This window comes from Equus quagga, unplaced genomic scaffold, assembly GCF_021613505.1.
Source record: "Equus quagga isolate Etosha38 unplaced genomic scaffold, UCLA_HA_Equagga_1.0 268.1_RagTag, whole genome shotgun sequence".
Taxonomy (NCBI): domain Eukaryota; kingdom Metazoa; phylum Chordata; class Mammalia; order Perissodactyla; family Equidae; genus Equus; species Equus quagga.
This window is the reverse complement of record NW_025799869.1, coordinates 1057993-1077353: the sequence shown is the minus strand read 5'-3', so window position 1 is coordinate 1077353 and position 19361 is coordinate 1057993. Positions and strand designations below refer to the sequence as shown.

General features: G+C 46.5%; 1 protein-coding gene across 2 annotated transcripts in view; it reads left to right on the top strand.

Moving 5' to 3' along the window:
• LOC124233864 (tyrosine-protein kinase SYK) overlaps nucleotides 1-19361 on the top strand; it is a 92469-nt gene that overhangs the window by 48493 nt on the left and 24615 nt on the right. The window contains exons 4-8 of one of the 2 annotated variants that reach the window (XM_046651125.1): nucleotides 6512-6650; nucleotides 10227-10308; nucleotides 10680-10729; nucleotides 12375-12443; nucleotides 18786-18873. In XM_046651125.1, coding sequence (XP_046507081.1) covers nucleotides 6512-6650; nucleotides 10227-10308; nucleotides 10680-10729; nucleotides 12375-12443; nucleotides 18786-18873 — 428 coding nt within the window. The remainder of the gene's footprint in view (nucleotides 1-6511; nucleotides 6651-10226; nucleotides 10309-10679; nucleotides 10730-12374; nucleotides 12444-18785; nucleotides 18874-19361) is intronic. The other variant, XM_046651126.1, reaches the window with a different exon arrangement.

Genomic DNA, 19361 nt, shown 5'->3' with positions numbered 1-19361 from the left:
CCTGGTTTGGGGACGCCAGATGGCATACCTGTCACCCTTGAATATTATAACAGTACCTTCTGCCAGCGCCCTACACTCTCCCTCTCCAGGTGGACTGGATGGCAGATGCCTTGCTTTGGAAATAGGTATTAGTAATGGTTTTCAGTGCAAATGCAACTCAGTGTAAGGTGGCTTAAAATACAGTGTTCACAATATGGTAGACTTCTCAGAGACTTTGAAACGGCTTGTAAGAGTACACACTTGCATTCCCTATGAGCCAGGAACAAATGTAAATGAGGAGAAAGGATAAAGAATGAAATGAGGAGAAAGGATAAAGAATGAATGTACCTTCAGTTGGGTTCCACAGGACAATACAAAGTCCAGAGGAGAGGATGTAAGCAGTGGTTCTCAAACTTCTGGGCATGTGCTCACCACCTGGACGCTGGTTAAGGCACAGATTGCTGGGTACCCTCCTTTGAGTTTTTAAACTCACTAGGTCTGGGTTATGGCTCAAGAATTTGCATTTCTAAGAAGTTCCCAAGTGATACTGAGGCTGCTGGTCTGGGGACCACATCTGAACGTGTTCCAGATGCCAGATACCCACCTAGGCTGCATTAAGAACAGTGATCTCTTGAATTCTTTGGAGGGTCTGTAACCACACAGTAGGGAGTGTTTGTGAAGTACATCTCAAGTAGTGTGTAATTTGACTGGTTGAGATAGAGTTAACCTTAAAACGGCTTCTATGTATAGGAACTTAAGTGAGATAGTACAGAAACTCAGGCCAGCAAGTCAGACACACCCAGCTATTTAATAGCTCTGTTATCAGACAACATAATTCATCATCTCTCTGAGCCTCAGTTTACTCAATGATAAAATGGGGAAACTAACGTTTTACCTGAGTTGCTGTGGAGATGAACAAGGTAATGTGTATAAAGCTAAGAGTAGTTATCCTGTATCTGTTCTTCATACAACCATGGGTTCTTTTTTTTCTTCAGTTCTGGAAGATACTCAGCTATTTTTCTTCGTATATCACTCTCCTTCTTTCTTACTATTTCTTCCTTTGGAGGCTCCTGTTAAACATATGTTAGACCTTCTCAACTCATCCTCTATATTCTTTCTTATTTTCTATTACCTTTCTCTGTGTGTTGCATTGTGGGAATATCTTTATATTTGTCTTTCAGTTCACTAATTTTCACTTCATCTGTGTCTAATCTGCTGTTAAACTCATTCACTGATTTTTTTCCTCACCAACTGCATTTTTCATTATTTCTAGCAGTTCTATTTGTTATTATTTTTCAAATATTCCTGAGCATTTTTGAGAGTGCCTTCTTGCTTGCTAATTTTTGTGATTCCATCTTTTGTTTCTTTGAACAGTTCATCCACATTTAGTCTATAGTCTGTGTCTGATGATTCCAGTACAGAAAGTACTTGGGGTGTAACCTCTGTCTGTCTGCTCTCTTTCCCTTCCTGCCCTCTTTCTCATAACTCTTGTTTTCTTATGTTTGGGTGATCTTCTTGAGCTTGTATTTGATTGATATTCATCTGTGGGAATCCTGAGTGTCCTCTGTTGGGACACTACGCCGTCCTCCAGCATTTCTTCTCCATGGCCTGGGCTTTCATGTGGGAGTCTCAGGTTCCTGCACCCATCTTGCTGGTGACCCTGGGTGTCCCCCCATCCACTACAGTACTCATGTTACTATTTTCCCTGAGGACAAACTCATATTGTTGTGCTCTTATTTGCCGCTCACTTTTCCCTGCTCAGATTTCAACTCACTTTTTGCTGTATACTTAAATATCAAAAGCAAATTGTGGGTTTAGAAAAAACCTTACCCATGTTCACTAATGAGGGAGACTGCATTTGGCCGTCACGAGCTTCAGATGCCACAATAAAAGCTAAGCCCTGCCAGCTCTCGTGTGCTGCCATCATTGATCAAAGTGCGCTCTTTTATTTGACTTGCGTGGTTCTGTGACCTCAGGTCAACAAAGGGTCACTGCTTGTCTGAAGTAAAAGTTCAAAGGGGGTTGTAGACTGATGTCTGTATCAGTTCGTTGTTCCGATCAAGGTCCCCGTGAAGCTAGAAGAGAAGAAGCGTGACTTGGTCCCATCTCATGAACTAGAGCAGAGGGAGAGAGGGGGAACTGGTGATAAAAATTTCTGAAAGGCAGATGTGTGGAAGAGCAGCTTGCTGTGGCCCCAGATTTGAGCCTGTGCTCTGTACTGGTCCTGCTTTCATTGTTTGTATGGAACGCACGTGTGCCTCAGTTTTGCCGTGAGACGAGACAAAGCACGTAGAGTCGCATTTTCTTTTGTCTTTTGTGGATTGTTAGGGCTGGCACCTCTCCTCAGTAGGGGAACTCTGGGCCTTATGTCGGCCTGCACACTCTTCAGCATGTCACTCCCATAACTTCTCCTTCCCGGTTCCCCAGCTCTCCCTCTTGAGAAGCCACTGTCGGGTAGACTTTCTGAGTAAGGCCTAGACTGAGGCCCCGTATGGCACTTATCTGACCAGCCCATACAGCATCAGCCCTGGACAGGAGGGTGCATGCTGGCTCTGGGAGCCCCTCCCTGTCTATCTGTATGGCCCACCCCGGCCACGGGGAGGGACCATCATATGCACACAGCCCACCCCAGGTTGCCCTCCTTCCCCTCCAGCCAGCCATGCTCTCATCTGCCCTGGACAAAAGCACGCAGGAGAGTGAGAGTGCCTGGTGGGCTAGGCTGTGCCCTGGCTGCTCCATTCTGTCTGTGGTAGACATAATGCAACATCCCGGGACCTTATGGGGGAGCTCCTTAGGGTCCCCCAACCTCCCAGGTCCTCACTTCCCCTCCAGTGTCTGGGCATCACCCCCTCACATTCTCTCTGATCCAAGAGGGCAGAGGGGTTGAACCCTCCAGGCTGTGCCTAGCAGAACCAACACTCCCCACTTCCCCTCTGCCAAGTGCTTTGGTGTCCACAAGGTGCGAGGCCTGGGTCACAGAGCCTAAGCCTGTTCGCCCTCCGAGGATGGTGGCTCTCCTGCCCTCTCGCCAAGGAAAGTCGCCTGCTGTTGGACATCAAGACAGTCTAAGGCCAGTTAGAGCAACTTCGCACTTGAGTGGCGGTTCAAAGCGCTGATATCCTATGCTCTTTCGTAGCAAAACACAAATCTGTTGTGAGCTGAATTCTCCAAGAGACTCATTGGGAAGAAATATTCTAGGGCTTCCATGAACGTGCCTGAGGCCAGCTGACCCCAGGGCGGAAGGCAGCGACCCAAGAGGAGCCGGAGACCAGCCTTTGCTCTTCCCCTCTTGGGCGTCTGTGCCACAAAGCTGGTGGGTGTTCCCTGACAGAGGGGGGCTCTCTGAGGAACAGGAGGGGGCAAGAGGAGGAGCTTTTGCAGCTTCCAAGCCTGGATTTCCAGTACATTAGATAAAAATAGCACAGCCCAGGACCTGCCTGCTGTCAGCAGACACCTCTCAGTTTCTGGCCGTTAATGTCACCAAGCCTCTGGTCTTTGCTACCTACAGATGCTGGGCCTGTGGGTTTCCCTTCTCTGCCCTTGTTTCCTGCCAGCTGCCTGGGGGACTGCTCAGGCTGCATGTCCACAGCCCGTCCCTGGGCTTGCTGGTCCTCGTGTGTGTTCACCAGGTAGCTCTTGCTGCTGGAGGTGGCACAGGCTGCCTGGCTGGAGCTCCGGGAGGGAGGGACTCTCCTCCAGGGCCTGGGGAAGCCTCGAGGAAGTGTGTGCCTTTGCAGAAATCGCTTGTCCAAAAGCAAGAGACATGCCATTTCCTCCTTGCACCAGCTCTTTTTATACTATTTTTATCATGAACAATAAAATATACAAAAAAGCACATCACTCTATATGTCCAGCTCAGTGAATAATTGTAGAGCAAATGCCACCAGAGTCAAGAAATACAACACTAGCATGGCAGAAGGTCCCCCACTCAGCAGCCCGCCCCCCCCACTGAGGACACCATTTCCTGGACTCTGTGTCCACCATGTCCTTGCTTTCTTCTTCGTCTTTTTTTTTTTTTTTTCAGTTTGACTACCTCGGACCTAAGTGCACATCTCTAAACAAAACTGTTTGCTTTGCCTGTTTCAGAACTTTGTGCACACGTTGTGTGTTTTATGCTCATGATAGTCGTCTGCTTTCTATCACTGCCATTCGTTCATTTCATTGTTCCAGGATATTCCATGGTGTGAATACCCCACGATTTATTTACTCACTCGGCCGTCAGTGGACATTTAGGTTGTTCACAGTTTCTGGTAAACAGATAACGCTGCTATAAACGTCCCGGCATACTTTCTGAGCGCTGAGATCACAAATTTTGTACACCTGGAAGGGGAGTCGATTGCTGACTTACAAAGGATGGACAGGTTCAATTTCAGAAGAGAATTCCATATTGTTTTCCAAAATGTTTGGATGCACACTCCCACCAGCAGGATATGAGGGTGCCTGCTGCCCCCATTCTCAGCAACACTTATCATTACCAGACATTTTCATTTTTGCCAGTCTGAAGGGTGTGTCATGGTATTTCCACTGTGGTCTTAATTTGCGTCTCCCAGATTTCTAGTGAGGTGATTGCACCACCTCCCAGGGCAGTCGCGATCCACTGTCTCGGCTTTAACAAGAAAAAGTCAATCAAGTCATAAGGCAAGATGGAGTGCTGGGGACTGGATGTGAGTTCAGAAAACCAGAGTTCAGACTCCGTTTATTGTTTCCAAGACCCAGGGGTCAGAGATGTAAGGACTCTAAGTCAAAGAGAATGGTATTTTTGGATGGCCTACGGAGTCGTTCTCCCAGGCCACTTTTTATATGCATACGTGTAGATTCTTAACGCTTGGAGTTAAGAATTTGTATAGTTCTTTATTCCTCCATACTATCTTATTTGCTTGTCACTAATGCTTATAAAATAAATAAAATATAACTAGTTCCGCATTCCGCGTGATAGAACAGCTTCCTCTAAAATAGACTCAGTTCTGCCCCATATGAAAATATATTTCACCTTTTCTGTGTGGTTATTTTTTAGTTTGACAGCAACGAACTGGCCTTAATGAGCCGTGTGCTCACTTCGGTGTGGACAACTCGGTTGAGTTGGGAGGGAGGAGCTATTTTCAGGGTGCGGGTTTCAGAAGCCGCCCCTGCTGAGGCCAGGAGGGTCTGGGTGTGTCACGCCACCACACCAGCTGCCCTGAGCTGTGGGGCGTGGAGGGAACCCGTCCATCGTGCACAGCCAAGCACGACTTGAAAAGAAATGTATTTTTAAAACAAGCTTCTCACCCTACACAACGCAGCTCAGCACTCAGGTCTTGGGTTAGCTGTTTGAGACCAATTTGCAAGGCCAAGGAACGTGTGACCACATCCGTTTCCAAAGCCGGTCTCCTGGAGGTGACCTCCTGCAACCGGGAGGAGACATCAGAAATTTCTCCCAAACACCAAAGTCCCCCAGCCACTTGGCACAGTTGAACTCTTCCCGAAGTATGGTGCATTTGGGCACATTGCTTAACAGTTTAGGGCCTCCATTTCCTCATTTTAGAAAATGCCCGGCCTGGTGAGGTCTCTGGGAGTGCCGTGACTCACGCTCTCTCAGATCTTGTGATCCAAAGGGCTTGAGTGTCTGAGAGGGGAAAATGGGCGGAGCATGGGGTGACTAAGAAGCTCAACTGAGAGATGGGGTTCGCGTCCACTTCATGCCTTTGCAGCCCCGGCCTGGACGGTGGCCTCCCCAGCAGCCTCTCTCCTCCTAGGCAGAAGCTACAAGATGTGTTCTCTGCTTGTTATGGGACTGGCAAGTCTCATTCCCCAGGATGAAGGAAAGGGGGCCACACCCCAGAGAACCCCCAAGGACCATGCAGGCAGAGCCTTGGCGTCAGCACAGCCCTAATTCTGCTTGCTGTTACTCACCCCACTGTGGATGACATTCTCTTCTCCCGGTGACATCATCTGATGGTACCTGATGGGACCACAATTTAAATCCTGGTTCTGTCCTCCCCTCTCTGCAAAGGGGAGAGTGTGAGGGGGCAAAGAGGACCCTGGGGAGTGGGAACTTTCACCCTGCTCCATCTGTGGTCCAGAAGGTCCTAATTAAAATGCCCACCAAACACCCCCAAAACAGTACCCTGGGCCAGGCCGGGGAGCTACACTGGTTGGAATCTGACCCAAAGCAGAGCTCGGTGAAGAGAGGAGGTGAGTACAGAGGCTCCACAGATGCCCCCCAGCTGCGGGGGCCTGTGGGTCCCATGTGCTGGTGCCCTGAATGGTGTTGCTGCTCCAGGTGAACCGAGACTCACCCGTGGAGCCCAGGCCTCTCCTGCTGCCCACTCAGGACTCCCGGGCCTGTTCGCCCTTGACCGCAGCCCATGCCCAGCCTGCAGCGTTTCCTGTGGCACATGTGCCATCGTCACTGAGCCGTGAGCCGGGCCTCCCTGGGCATGGGGGGCAGAGTCCTTGACCCCGAGGTGTGGATACTGCTGCAGGTGCCCGCCCAGGGCGTGTCTTCCCATGGGAACAGTGGGCCTGGGGTGATGCACCGTTTCCTGTCTTCCAGGATCAGGGCCAGAGACAACAACGGGTCTTACGCCCTGTGCCTGCTGCACGAGGGGAAAGTGCTGCACTACCGAATCGATAAGGACAAAACGGGGAAGCTGTCTATCCCGGACGGAAAGAAGTTCGACACGCTCTGGCAGGTACACGTAGTCCTCAGAAACCAGAGGAACTGGGCCCTGGGGCTTGTTAGAAATGCCCACCCGGGTCCCTGCCTCGGACCCACCCAATCTCAGCCTGCTTTTCAGCCTCTGGGCGCTCTACATGTGTCCAAGTGTGAGAATCGCCAGGCCAGGGGTCATCAAGTTAGGTGAACGGGGCTCCGGAAGCTTCTGTAGCTTGTCCAGGGCCACTTGGCTCTGGGTACCACGAGGCAGTGGCCACTCAGGGCTGTGCCCAGAGTTTAGTGGGAGGCCCTGCCTGGGGGACTAGAAAACTTTTCTTTCTAAGACCTTCTACCTGGAACCCAGAGCAGGGATGTGTTCCAGTGTCCGCATCCGGCCAGCCAGCAACCCCACATGTGGAAATCGAGGGAAAGGACCACCTCAAAATCCTGTCTCTTTAAAAGTTGAGACCAGGGATCCTTGTTACCTTTCAAGCACTTAGGGTAGCCACCCCCTAATGTATGTTGGTTCCTAGTGCTGTAGTTGAAAAAAATAGTACTTTTGTCTGAACGCAGGGTATTATAGCATTTATCTAGATTAGTCATGTCAACGAAAATAATCCATAACCAATCTATAAATGGAAATTTGGGTGACTTTATTCTGAGCTAAAATGTGAGGACTGTGGCCCGGGGCCTTTCTTCCCAAAGGAAGAAAGGGCACTGAAGAAATAGGGCGCACAGAGTGGTTATATACCCCCAAAGAAGATGTTTCACATAGGATTGAAATGTCCCTTTTACAATAGTCGCGAGACTGCTCTGTCGGCACAGCGATTGATGGACACAGCAGATAGGTCTGCTGTCTCGGTGGACACAGCAGGGTGGCAGGTCTGTTGTCTCTAGCTGGGTGGTCACAGGTGTGCTGGGTGGTCAAAGGTGAGCACAGCAATCAGTTCCTAGCCTAAGGAAAGATGCTTATCCTTTAGGAAATGCCAATGTGGGGGGAAGTTGCACCTTTATCTTAAGGGCATTTGTTCTTGCCATAGGAAATGTTTACAGCAGATATACAATGCATGCTCAATGGCCATGTCAGCCCCTTTTGGAAAAAACAAAGTCAGGCCGAATTAGGTTTACACCAAATATCTTCCTCATATACTCAAATATATCCTATTGCTTGTCATTTCTATTTGTCAGTCATAACACTAACATCGCCTTTTGGTTTGTGGCTCATTAGCATATGACTCATTATCAGCCACAGGCTTTGCTTTATTTTAATAGTATCGCTTTGAAAGAGTATTTAGCCTATTGGGGACTAGAGCCCAATGCAAATCAGAAAGATGAGTCGGGAATGCTGCCTTCCTGTATTCATTTCCCGTCAAAGTCTCTCATCTCCTACAAGACTCGTTGACAGTGCACGATTAAGGACACCAGATCCATGTGGTGGTCCCACGCTGGAAGGCCCAGCTCCATCACTGGTACACAGGCACTGGGCTTCTCCCAGTGACCGCTTTCCTCCTGTGAGTCCATCGCAGTGTCAGTCTGTGCGTTCTCTGTAGTGCCGAGCATCTCCAACTGTTGGAAGTTCCTTCCCACGGCTCTTTCCCGTGGCCATCAATGCCTCCCGCGTCTCACAGCATTCAGCCCTCCTTACATCTTTCCCATTGTCTATTTTCTATCTACTGTCTTTAAAAAGAGTATCAAAAATACCAGTAGTGCCTTTCATTTTCACTGGTCTTTCTTGACAGCGATGTAGGGTAGCTCTGTGCCCACCCCCACCAGGAGTCTGGTGCTCTTTTTCTGAGAGTTGGTGATTACTAGACTACTCCGGATTCCTTACTGAAGAGCTGGGGTCGGCAAACCCATGGGCAAAATCTGGCCCCCGGCCTGTTTTTGTGTAGTCCTTGAAGAAAACGGTTTTTACACTATACAAGGTTGTTTAAAAAAATAAAATATTATGTGACAGAAATGGTATGTGGCCTGAAAAAGCCTAAAATGTCACCATCTGGCCCTTTACAGAAAGTTTGCAGACTCCTGCCAAAGGGGAAATCCTTCCGGGTGTGTCTGCCCGCCTCCCCAGCCACCCTCATGGGGTAGATTGTATGAAAGCGGAAGCATTTAAGGAGATATTTGAATGACAGTTGGAGAAGGGGACAGGATGTGTCAACTGCTGTAGGACATCACTACTGTCGGCCTGAGAACACACTGTTGAGTTTAACGGAACAGGGAGCACTTAGTGTCCGTTTCAGTAGCGGGTCAGGGCTGATCAGATTGAGACCTTTGTTAGGAGGGTAGATCCCAGGTTCAGTCTTCTTACCACAGTAAAATAAAATTAAAACCAAAAAAGAGTGCTACCTGGAAGGGTTAAATATATTCATTCAACAGACATTCACCCAAGCAGGTAAGTTTTGAGAGGAAAGACTCAGGAGCAAAGAGTCCTTGACTGGGAAAAAGTACTGAGAAACAGATAAGGAAGAGATACAGATAGGAAGATTTTAGGTTGTCTGAAGAGGAAGTGAGAAAAGAAAATGAGAAATACCAAGACCACCTTCCTATTGCATAATTTTGATTAGATATAAATAAATCTACTAGCCATTAACTTATTTTTTTAATGTGGAAACTGGATGTCATGATTCAGTTTTCTTGGAGCCATTAGCCAAGGATGCCCATGTTCTGTCAACATGAGGCTATTCTCCAAAAGATCACCTTTCCCCACTTCCCAGCTCCTATGTCACCTGTGCTGTGGAATCTTCTCTCTGAAACTTTTGGGCTGAATTACTGGGTCCCTCCAAAGGCTCTGTCCACAGCACTATGACAGCCTTGATCTCTCTACATCGTGATTCATTTGTCTGTCTCTCCACCAAGAACGTAAACATCTCAAGCGTAGGAGTGTGTCTCATTCACTTTAGCTCTCCTTTGTCCTGTCTCAGGGCCTAGCACACAGCAGAATGGTTCTTTTTTTTTTTTTTGTAAAGATTGGCACCTGAGCTAATAACTGTTGCCAATCTTTTCTTTTTTTCTTTCTGCTTTTTCTCCCCAAATCCCCCCAGTACATAGTTGTATATTTTAGTTGTGGGTCCTTTGAGTTGTGGCATGTGGGATGCCGCCTAAACATGGCCTGACGAGCGGTGCCATGTCCGCGCCCAGGATCCAAACTGACGAAACCCTGGGCTGGCGAAGCGGAGCGCGAACTTAATCCCTCGGCCGCAGGGCCGGCCCCCAGAATGGTTCTTAAATGACTGAATGAATGAATGTTAGCATGCTGAATTTGCTTTTATAACATCATGTGGATGTAGGAAAATATAAACAAATAAATGCAACTTGCTACAAAAAGAAGAAAAGAAAGAAACAGAGAGAGAGAGGAAAAGAAAGGAGGAAGGGAGGGGATGGGCCGAGAGTGGAGTAGGATCTGGAAGGGGCATATGGACTTCTGTCCAGAGCCTGAGGCAGAAGGAGAGAGCTGTGGGGAGGATCAGGAGGACCAGCCAGGGAGGGAGCGTTTGTTGTTAAGAGTTATTCTGGGATCACTTTTGAGCTGAGAGAGGAGTCAGCTGCTCCAGGTAGATTTCTCCATTTCCTGCCTCCGTTATTTATCACACTTTCTTACATTCTTCTCTTCCAGCTCGTGGAGCATTATTCCTATAAAGCAGATGGTTTGTTAAGAGTTCTTACAGTTCCATGTCAAAAAATTGGCGGACAGACAGGTGAGTCACTAAGACCTACGCGTCTTGGTCTTTCAGATATTGATAATAATCAGCCTCAGTTTAGATTTGGTTTGTTGCAAATTCAAGTGGGGTGAGGCCTTGTTTTTACTGACTGATTAAAAATGATGTCAGATCGCTCCAATTTTGTTTATATCGTTACTCAAGAAAGGGCTGACAATTTTAACTTTAAAAAACTAGTTATAATTGCATATGTGAGACAGTTGAGTGAAAGAGGATAAAAAGCAATGTATGCGTTATCTGTTTCTTAAGTCATAATGTTTTGTAATCACAATGATGGATCTGCGTGGGGGAGGGGTAAATAGGTGGTTTTTGCTGATTCAGCAGTAACTGTCCATGCCCTTTCCAACCAGGAAATATTAATTTTGGAGGTCGTCCACAACTCCCCAGTTCCCATCCTGCGGTAAGTGTCGTTAGACACAGCACTAAAGGGGAAGCGGTCGTGTGTTAGCACAGTGAGGAGCAGGCTTTAGCTAAGAGGAGTAGTGGTGACTGTCTTTATCACTCTTGATAAACTGGGATTGCTGGTGAGTGTCAGCCAGAATCAGCCTACTTTCAGTTCCAAGCCAGCCAAGCTAATTTCTTTGGTAGTTTAACTTCACTCCATTTTCTAAAAGTATCCAAAGTGACCATGAAACACAGAGTTAAATCAGAAGTATGCCTCCTGGCAGATTTGGGAGATGGTGATGTGTTGTTCAGGCTCTGTCTGGAACCACCTGTGTGGACCTCTGCCCACGATCCATGTGACCATGACCCGGTGTCACCAGCCTGGTCTATCAGATATCTCCCTGAGGTGGTCCACCCGACTCTTTTGGTTCAGTCAACCAAGACCTTGTTCTCAGAAGACTCGACCTCTCTGGGAGAGCTGGTTTGACAACAGCTGAGCGGAGAAGCCTCTGGAGAAGTTTGGAGTCGCGGGTTTGGCCAAGTGCCACCTCCCCCTTCACGTCAACACGAGATGAGAACGTGGCCTGTCCACACCTCTCCATGTGGGTTTGCCCGACATACCTGATGGCCCTGAAGACAGAAAATCCACCTCCCTTCCACTCCAGACTGTTAGGAGCTGATGCACGCATTCAAACTCAAAGCAGGAGCGGGTTTCCGGCTCCCTTTTGGGGACCTTGCTATGGACCTCTGACGCCCTTCAGCGCCCTCTGTGCGGCGTAGAAATTCCCCCATCAGGAGTGGTGCGCTCTGCGCCTCACTTTTTGCCTGTTAACCCTTAAAAACAAAATCCACAGAAAGCGGAATGTCCATGCTGCCCCTAGCAGGGACTGTTGATGCTCAGAAGTCACGCCTACGTTGAAACAGCGATGCTCTCCCAGGCAGCACTTGTCACTGGATTGGGGGAACTGGAATTTGCTAAAATACCAGTGGACTTTGGGATCAACGTTTAAAATATAGAACCTTTTTGAAGCCATCATTTTACTTTACCTTTTACGTGGCTCACGGGCCTGACCAGTCTCCTTGAAGGTCTTGCACTCTGGGAGACAGGTCCATTTTCCCAAGAGACGGAGAGGGTATAAGGCCAAGACTGCTCAGAAGGACATCAGGCCCTGTATTTAGCCATGCATCGCCCAGTGGCTTCAAGAACTTAAATATTTTGGAAAAACTTATCAACTGGTGAGATAACACGCAGAAAAAAATGCATATACCCTAAGTGTCCAATTCAGTGAATTCCCACAAACAGCCAAAGAAGTAAGAAAATCGAACATCAGATTTCCTTTCAGTTTCTTTAGACCAGTTATTGTCTTGAGTCTGTGATCTAGTCATTCTCTATGAAACGTGGGCTATTTAACATAACAGCACTAATTGTATAGCCTTCTGTGGAAAATATTGTAAAATATTTCTCCAGATCCTTCTGCTCAGGTGGCGGGCTTTTCTGAAGCATCCCTAATGATCGCGTGCTGCCCGTAGTGAAGGGCCTGGGCAGCATCTGGAGGGTGGCAATGTGATTGTAAGGCAAGTCACAATCGCGTGTTGCATAAGCGAGCCCGTGTTTGTTTTCTGAAACATTTACTGTTCCTCTTTGCCATTGTGGTTTCTAGACTTGGTCAGCGGGTGGAATAATCTCAAGAATCAAATCATACTCCTTCCCAAAGCCTGGCCACAGAAAGGTGCTAACGCGTCCCCTGCTTGCTGTCCCTGACTGAGTGGTAGGACTGACGCGCGCTCAGCACCGCGCTCCGCCCGGCTGCCCTGCGTGTGCCCTGCTCTGGTCTCGTGCCTCCTGGCTGCGGGGTGGCCCTCACGGGCAGCCCACGCCGGTACTCACTGTGCTTTCCATGTGGGTCCCAGTCACTTTGCTGCAAAGTCCATCACCGTGAGCCGGCTCGCTCTGCTAAAATGTGCGCTTCAAAGTCATTTCGGTCAGCGTGACAGGTGGGAGCCAATGGTCATATCAGAAAATCTTTTCTAGGGGAGCCAAGGTACTTTTGAGTTGCCGGGATCACAGGTGGCAGTGTCATGGTCACTGACTATTTAATTTATGTGTGGATGAAAGGAACGCCAGGGTTTGTGGCACCGCACAGTGAGTGCTTAAGGCTGCTTAGTTTATAGCTGTCAAGTGCCACAGTCACTGCCTTGTGGCTGTAGATTTCCAACACAGAACCTGAAATAGAACTTGTCTAAAGATGAGGTGGACTTTGAGGCTTAGAAACGCCTTTTTTCTTTCTGAGGCAGTCGTTGACATATGACACGCTTGTACATTTTACTATACGCATATATATATAGCAAAATATATATATAACATGTGTATGGATTGCTTTTTTCCTTGCTACTTTTATTATTGGTGGTATAAAATTGATTCTTTTGTTATTAATTCTTTCCATTTTATAATAAGAGGAATGCAAGTTAAAACTATGGTGCTCTGTTCCATGCACCTGTGAAATTGATCCAAATAAAAAATCTCAGTGACACAGGGTGCAGCAGGGGTGCAGGGAATAAACACTTTCACACCTTGTTGGAGAAGTGTGACATGACACCATCCCTAAGAAGGGCAATTTCACAACATCCAGCAAAATTAAAAGTGCATATGACTTCTTAACTGCAGTTTTATTTCTAGATATTTATCATACAGATATTTTTGCATTTATGTGTAATCATGTATACATGAAAGTGTTTATTCCAACATTGTGTAATTGACAAAGTCTGGAAATAATTTAAAAGTTCATCAATGGAAAATAAATGAAATCAGGTACAATAAAATTCATACCATGGCAGGCAGCTGAGGTCCAGAATTGTTTCCAAAATACAATGTTAATTGCAAACAGCAGTCACGCACATATATATGTGCTCATATGGTATAGAATATTCTTGAAGAATACAGAAAGTACCATAACACTAGCTGCCTTGGTCAGAAACAGGGGTTCAAGGAAGACCCACTTTTCATTGTAAACCCTGTTGTGCCTTTTTCTATTTACACCCATTAAAATTATTTAATCAATTTTTAAAAGAGAATTATGTATTAGAAAGTAATTAATCTGATTAATACTGTGAAAGTACTTTGCTGGCAAAAAAAAAGCTACTGTCAGTTTAAATTTATAACAACTGTGAAGCGTGCATTGAATTTTCATAGATGCCAAAATATCAATAGTAAATTGATAAAAGAGAAGGATAGGGTAATTTAAGTTATGGATCAAATATATTTTAATTGCTCATCAGAAATATTCTAGGAGAACTCATCTTCATGTTTTCACAAATTGAAGTGGAATCTTCCATTATTTAACCTGTCATGAGAAAAGGCTTGTGGGAATTAGGTCACATATTCCATCTGTTTAGCTAAGGTGTAAATAACTTTCTTGAATTTGTTAATTTGATCAATGTAAATAGTTGTTTTTAATAATTGGGGCACAAAAAGTACACGTTAGAACTTGAATTAACTCTAACGTGTAGGTAGTTAATAAAAAGTATGTTTTGATTTGGAGATTATTAATCAGATAATTTGAAATTTCATGATAACTTAAGGGCTGGTGTATTTTAAACTTTTCTTTAGGGATTGGAAACATTTAATAATTAAAAATATAAATGAATTTAACTAAAGAATACAGATGTCGTTCAGTCTCTCCCTGCCCCCTGCCGTATACTTACCTTAAGGACTGGTTGTTCCTTAAATGACTAAAATCCCTCCTATTAACAGTACTAGAATAGTTTTCTGTGCTGCTTTAAGTACATAAACCTGTCCTTCTGTTAAGGAAAATTGGCAGAGTTTGAACAACAGCGTCCTTAAAGGCAGCATTTCCTTTTCACATTTTAAAGGCACGTTGTCTGGGCCTACCTGGTGGCACAGCGATTAAGTTCTCATGTTCCGCTTTGCCCCAGGGTTCACCAGTTGGGATCCCAGGTGCAGACATGACACCACTTAGCAAGCTGTGCTGCAGGTAGGCGTCCCATGTATCAAGTAGCGGAAGATGGGCACAGACTTTAGCTCAGGGCCAGTATTCCTCAGGAAAAAAAGAGGAGGATTGGCAGTGGATATTAGCTCAGGGCCAATCTTCCTCAAAAAATGAATAAACAAGTAAATAAATCAATAAAGGCACATTGTCTGAGATGAGACACAGCATCACATCGTAAGTTTAGCTTAGTTGTGGAAATGTGTTCCAAAATTTCAAATCAAAACCCATTTTCCATGTTTTATTCCAACACATACCGTGGTGATTGGGATATTACAAGACTTATATTTAGCTACACAATTCACTAGGGTTCAGCTGGGAGAGAGAACTAAGAAAAAGTTCTCAAGTCCTACCCATTTACTTGGTAATGACAAAGCAGTGGGCCAGACCCTTGTGAAAGTGTTTCCACACCATTATAAAGGGCCAGAGTTTAGATCTCTGCTTCTAAGGTGAGGGAAGATCAATTGGGAAGGTCGAGTGTCTATTTTCATGGATCTGAAGCAAACCTGATATTACCCCACGTCCTGGCCAAGGAGGGTCTGCACTCAGCCGTGGAGCCTTGTTCCCCATCAGACCACCGTCACTCCACCAGAGACCAGAACGCTGTCTGTTTATGGCGGCCCATAATTCTGGAGCCTCCTGGCTCTTTTTGTTACTGCAATTGTGACAAGTATGTTGTCATCTTTAATACTGCTGTTACGTGATTTGAAAATGTCTTTCAAGAAGTCTCAAACTTAAGGTCTAGAAATGGACACGAGGACACACAGCAATACTCTCAAGTCAGGAAACTCTGGAACTTTCCCGTCAGCCCCACAAGGACAATACATATTCTTTTACACTTCTTAAACAGAGGCACTCAAACAATCTTTGTCAAATACATTGTCTACTTGCAGTTAAGCCTGGCCAATAAGAGATCAGGGATCATAATTTATAACCCAACGTAGTTTGTTTTTCATTATTATGGAGTGGTCTGTTTTTACCTGAATTGAAAAATCACAAATTGCTCCTCGGAAGGTAGGACGCTAAGGTCGCTAGTGCCATCTAGTGGTGGCCTGCCAGTCTGACGACTTCTGTTTTGAATGTCAGCAAAAATGGGAAAAAAGAACTGTCCACATTTTCATTCACACCTTTCACTACACCTGTTCTCTGTGCAGAAAAGGCGATCCTGAGGGTTAGGGCAGAATTCATCCTTACCTGCAAAGCAGAAGAAATATTGACAAACGATGTGGTGGACCAGCAGCATGTTTTTCATTAAATTGAAATTTCATGACATGTTAAATGCTAATCACTATTTCATAATTTATCGTTATGCTTCAGAGCATATTCTTTACAAGCGCTAACATTCTTCTTTTCAACTGAGCACTTGATTCTAGAAGGTTCTGTTGCCTTTGTTGTTCTACTAAACAGCATATCCACCAAGTGCTTTGGGAAGGATGAAAGTTGTGTTTTGTGTCTTCATCCTCATCATAAATTTGCACTGTGCTTTAAGTGACACAACAGAAAACCTCTGATTTCTTCCAAAGAACATTCTCCCGAATGTAGTGACATCCTCCATCCCAGTGAGGGCGGAAGGCCAAGGTGTCTGGGTGGGGAGCTGACGTGGTTATTGAAACATGGGGCTTGGCCGTCACTGCATGGTGGGCTGCATGGGCTGCATTGAAATGAAGCCCTGAGCTGACACGGCCAAAAACTTGGGGCCCGAACCTTTCAAAGAAGACCCCTGACCCCTTTCTTTATCCACAAGACTGACTAGGGGTGCACAGCGCCTGCCAATCAGAGTGGGCATTAATCTGTCTGGGGCTTTAGTTTCGCTCTGTCCATCACCACTAATTCTTGCTCCTGATGCCCGAATGTCCTTTCCAGAATTTTTACCCCACCCCTGTTTTAAAATTCCTCCCCACAGGATTCGTATGTGAGCCTTGCATTCAGGCTTCACCATAACAGCCTTTATGAAGCTCTCTGCTCTGGAGAACAGTCAAGAGCGTGGAGAGGCTGCAGCCCCCGGGGTACGGTCCGAAGTGGGCAGAGGGCTGGAGGTCTTGAGGTCAAGAGGAGGCATGCTGGTGCCCTCTCCTTGTCTGGGATGGCTGGTCCTCGTGTCTTCAAGTTTTGTCCTTGGATTGCGGGACTTTCCTGCCTGCAGGAAAAGTCAGAGAAGTTGAAATGATAGTAAATGTGAACCTAAAAGAGAGACTTTTTTTTAAATTTAAAAACTCTTTCCATCTTGGAGTTCGATTGCAGAAGGGTGCTGAGCAGAGGGGGAGGGTGGAAAGCCCTGGGAGTTGCCTAGTTTCCCCTCGGACACTTCTGTCGAGACAGGGTACTTACATGACAAATGAGAAGTGAACTCACCACACAGGCAGGAGTCCTGTCATCAGACGTAAGGTGCTCAGACAGGTACAGTGTCACTGGGAATCGCCCACACCTGTTTCCTTCTGTTAGTATAAAGACTTGAGAGAGAACTCATTTTTAAATCACACTAGTTTACACTTCACATCTCCCAGTTTTAAGAAGGTTCTCCATTCCTTCCTTCCTTCCTTCCTTCATTCATCATGTGTTTGTTCGACACATTTTCATTGAGTGCCAACAGTGGGCCTGGCAAAGCTCTAATGCGGTGAATTAAGGACTGTGCCCTGGAACGTATATTCTGTTTCCATGCTTGATGTGCCATAGCTCCTTCTGTTAAACAGTTCGCTAAGGATGCTGAGATTGTCATGAGAGGATGGGTCCGACGACATCCCATTGACACATAAGCAGGATGTCCTTTGGCCTGGTCCGATGGGCCTTTGCCAGTGTGCGCAGTGGCTCTCCAGCCTCAGGAGACAGCCTGAAGCAGGAAGTTGAGGTTTTGGAGACGAGTGGTCAAGCGGCGCACTGTGACTACATGATTGTGCTTGTGGTCCCCGGGCTTGTGAGGTCAGGAAGGCACCGAGGATTCAGTGTGGGCTGGAAGATGAGCGGCTGTGTAAAATTAAGCTTAATGTCTCTGTTCCTCTATATTTCTCCAAAATCTGACAGCATCTCATTTCTTCGTGGCCAGTGTTTGGGCACTGAGAAGGCAAATGGATATATAACGTTTCTACTCAACTCACACTGAAAGAATGGTTTGAATTGTGGTTTTCCCAGGATCCAAATTTAGTAGCAATGACTGTTTTAAGTTGGGAGTGAGGGTGGGTCAGGAATATTCAAGATAGCGACTTTCAAAAAGGAAAGGTTTTAAGAATATAAGGAGTAGAATTCTCCCCATTATTTTATGATGCAAATTGATGTATATCCAATAGTTAACAGGGAAGGTAGCCGTTAATGATGGCCGGTGAAGCTTTGTTTCGACATACTTCACTTACCTGCTCTGGATACAAGGCAGAATAACCTTCCTTAAAGTTAGCAAACAGATCCTCCCCAACTCATGGGGCCCATGACGATGACGACAATTATTGTCGTTATTAGCAGCGGCAGCAGCACTGGGCCTGGGCTGGTGGCAGCTGCCTTCCTCCAGGGACCTCTCACTCCCTGGCCAGTGCTGCCCTCTGGCATCTGCTCACATGTTGCTGGACGTCCAGCGAAGAGAAAGACACAGGCAGAGACCAGGAAAGCATAGACGCTTTGGCATTGGGGAATAGGTGGAGGCAGCTGGTGGATAGTTAATGTTTCTTTTAAAATAGCTTTTATATAAGATAAAATGGAAGAGAAAGAGTTAAGGGAGGAACTTGAACCTAAGGGGATAATGAAAATCCTGAGCATCCTTTGGTGGGTGGAGGTATGCTTTGCAAGGGCCTGTAGATAGGGAGGTAGTTCTACCTGAACACATGCTGTGCGTTCTCTCGCAGCCCCTCTGAGACCCTGGCAGGCCCCTCCAGTTGCCAGAGCTTGAGCCTTCTTTAGCCCTCACAGGAACCAAGCAGTTGCCCGAAGAATGAGATAAGCCATGTGTTTTTTTCTGTCTCTCTTCCTAATTCTTTCCTTCGTCTTCCGTGCATAAGTTTAAATGTGATTACTTGAGAATAAAAATAATTGCACAGATCAATTCCACAATAGGAAAAGTGACCTGTTATCATTTGTATGCTTCAGAGCTCCTCTTCCCAAGGGAACCACCCCGAGAGTTCTGCAACGTCCAACCCTTATGAGCTAGACCGAGGGACCTCGGCCACCGAAAGAGGTGAGAGATGCTCTTCTCGTCACTGGAAGTTTGTGGCGCGGAAACGCTTCCCGCAGTGCTCAGGAACTGTAGAGTTGGCTTGCCAGGTCACCCACGTCGGCTGCTGTGGCATAGCGATGCTGGCGATACGTGACACTATTGTCTGGTGGCGGGCGGCAGGGTCACAGGTTCATGAACAGTGATGTTCTGTTGGGTGAAGCGATCTGTGCAGCCCCTCTCAGCGTAGTTTGGCTGCACTGAGAATGCTCTCCAGTGCTGCTGCAGGATTTCTCAGCTCTTACCATGCTGATGCCACTCAAGGTTTCCATTTCTAGGAAGATCGTGTTCTTGGAAAAATGTGTCCACTAATAAGTTTAGCAGAAGGCGCAGTCATGGATGGCTGGTAAAAACTGAAGGAAGGCCTGAGTTGCTGGAATCTAGACGTGTCTAGGGAATTGTACTGATTCTGCGAGGCCATGAGAGGATTTCCTATGGGAAGATGCCCCCTC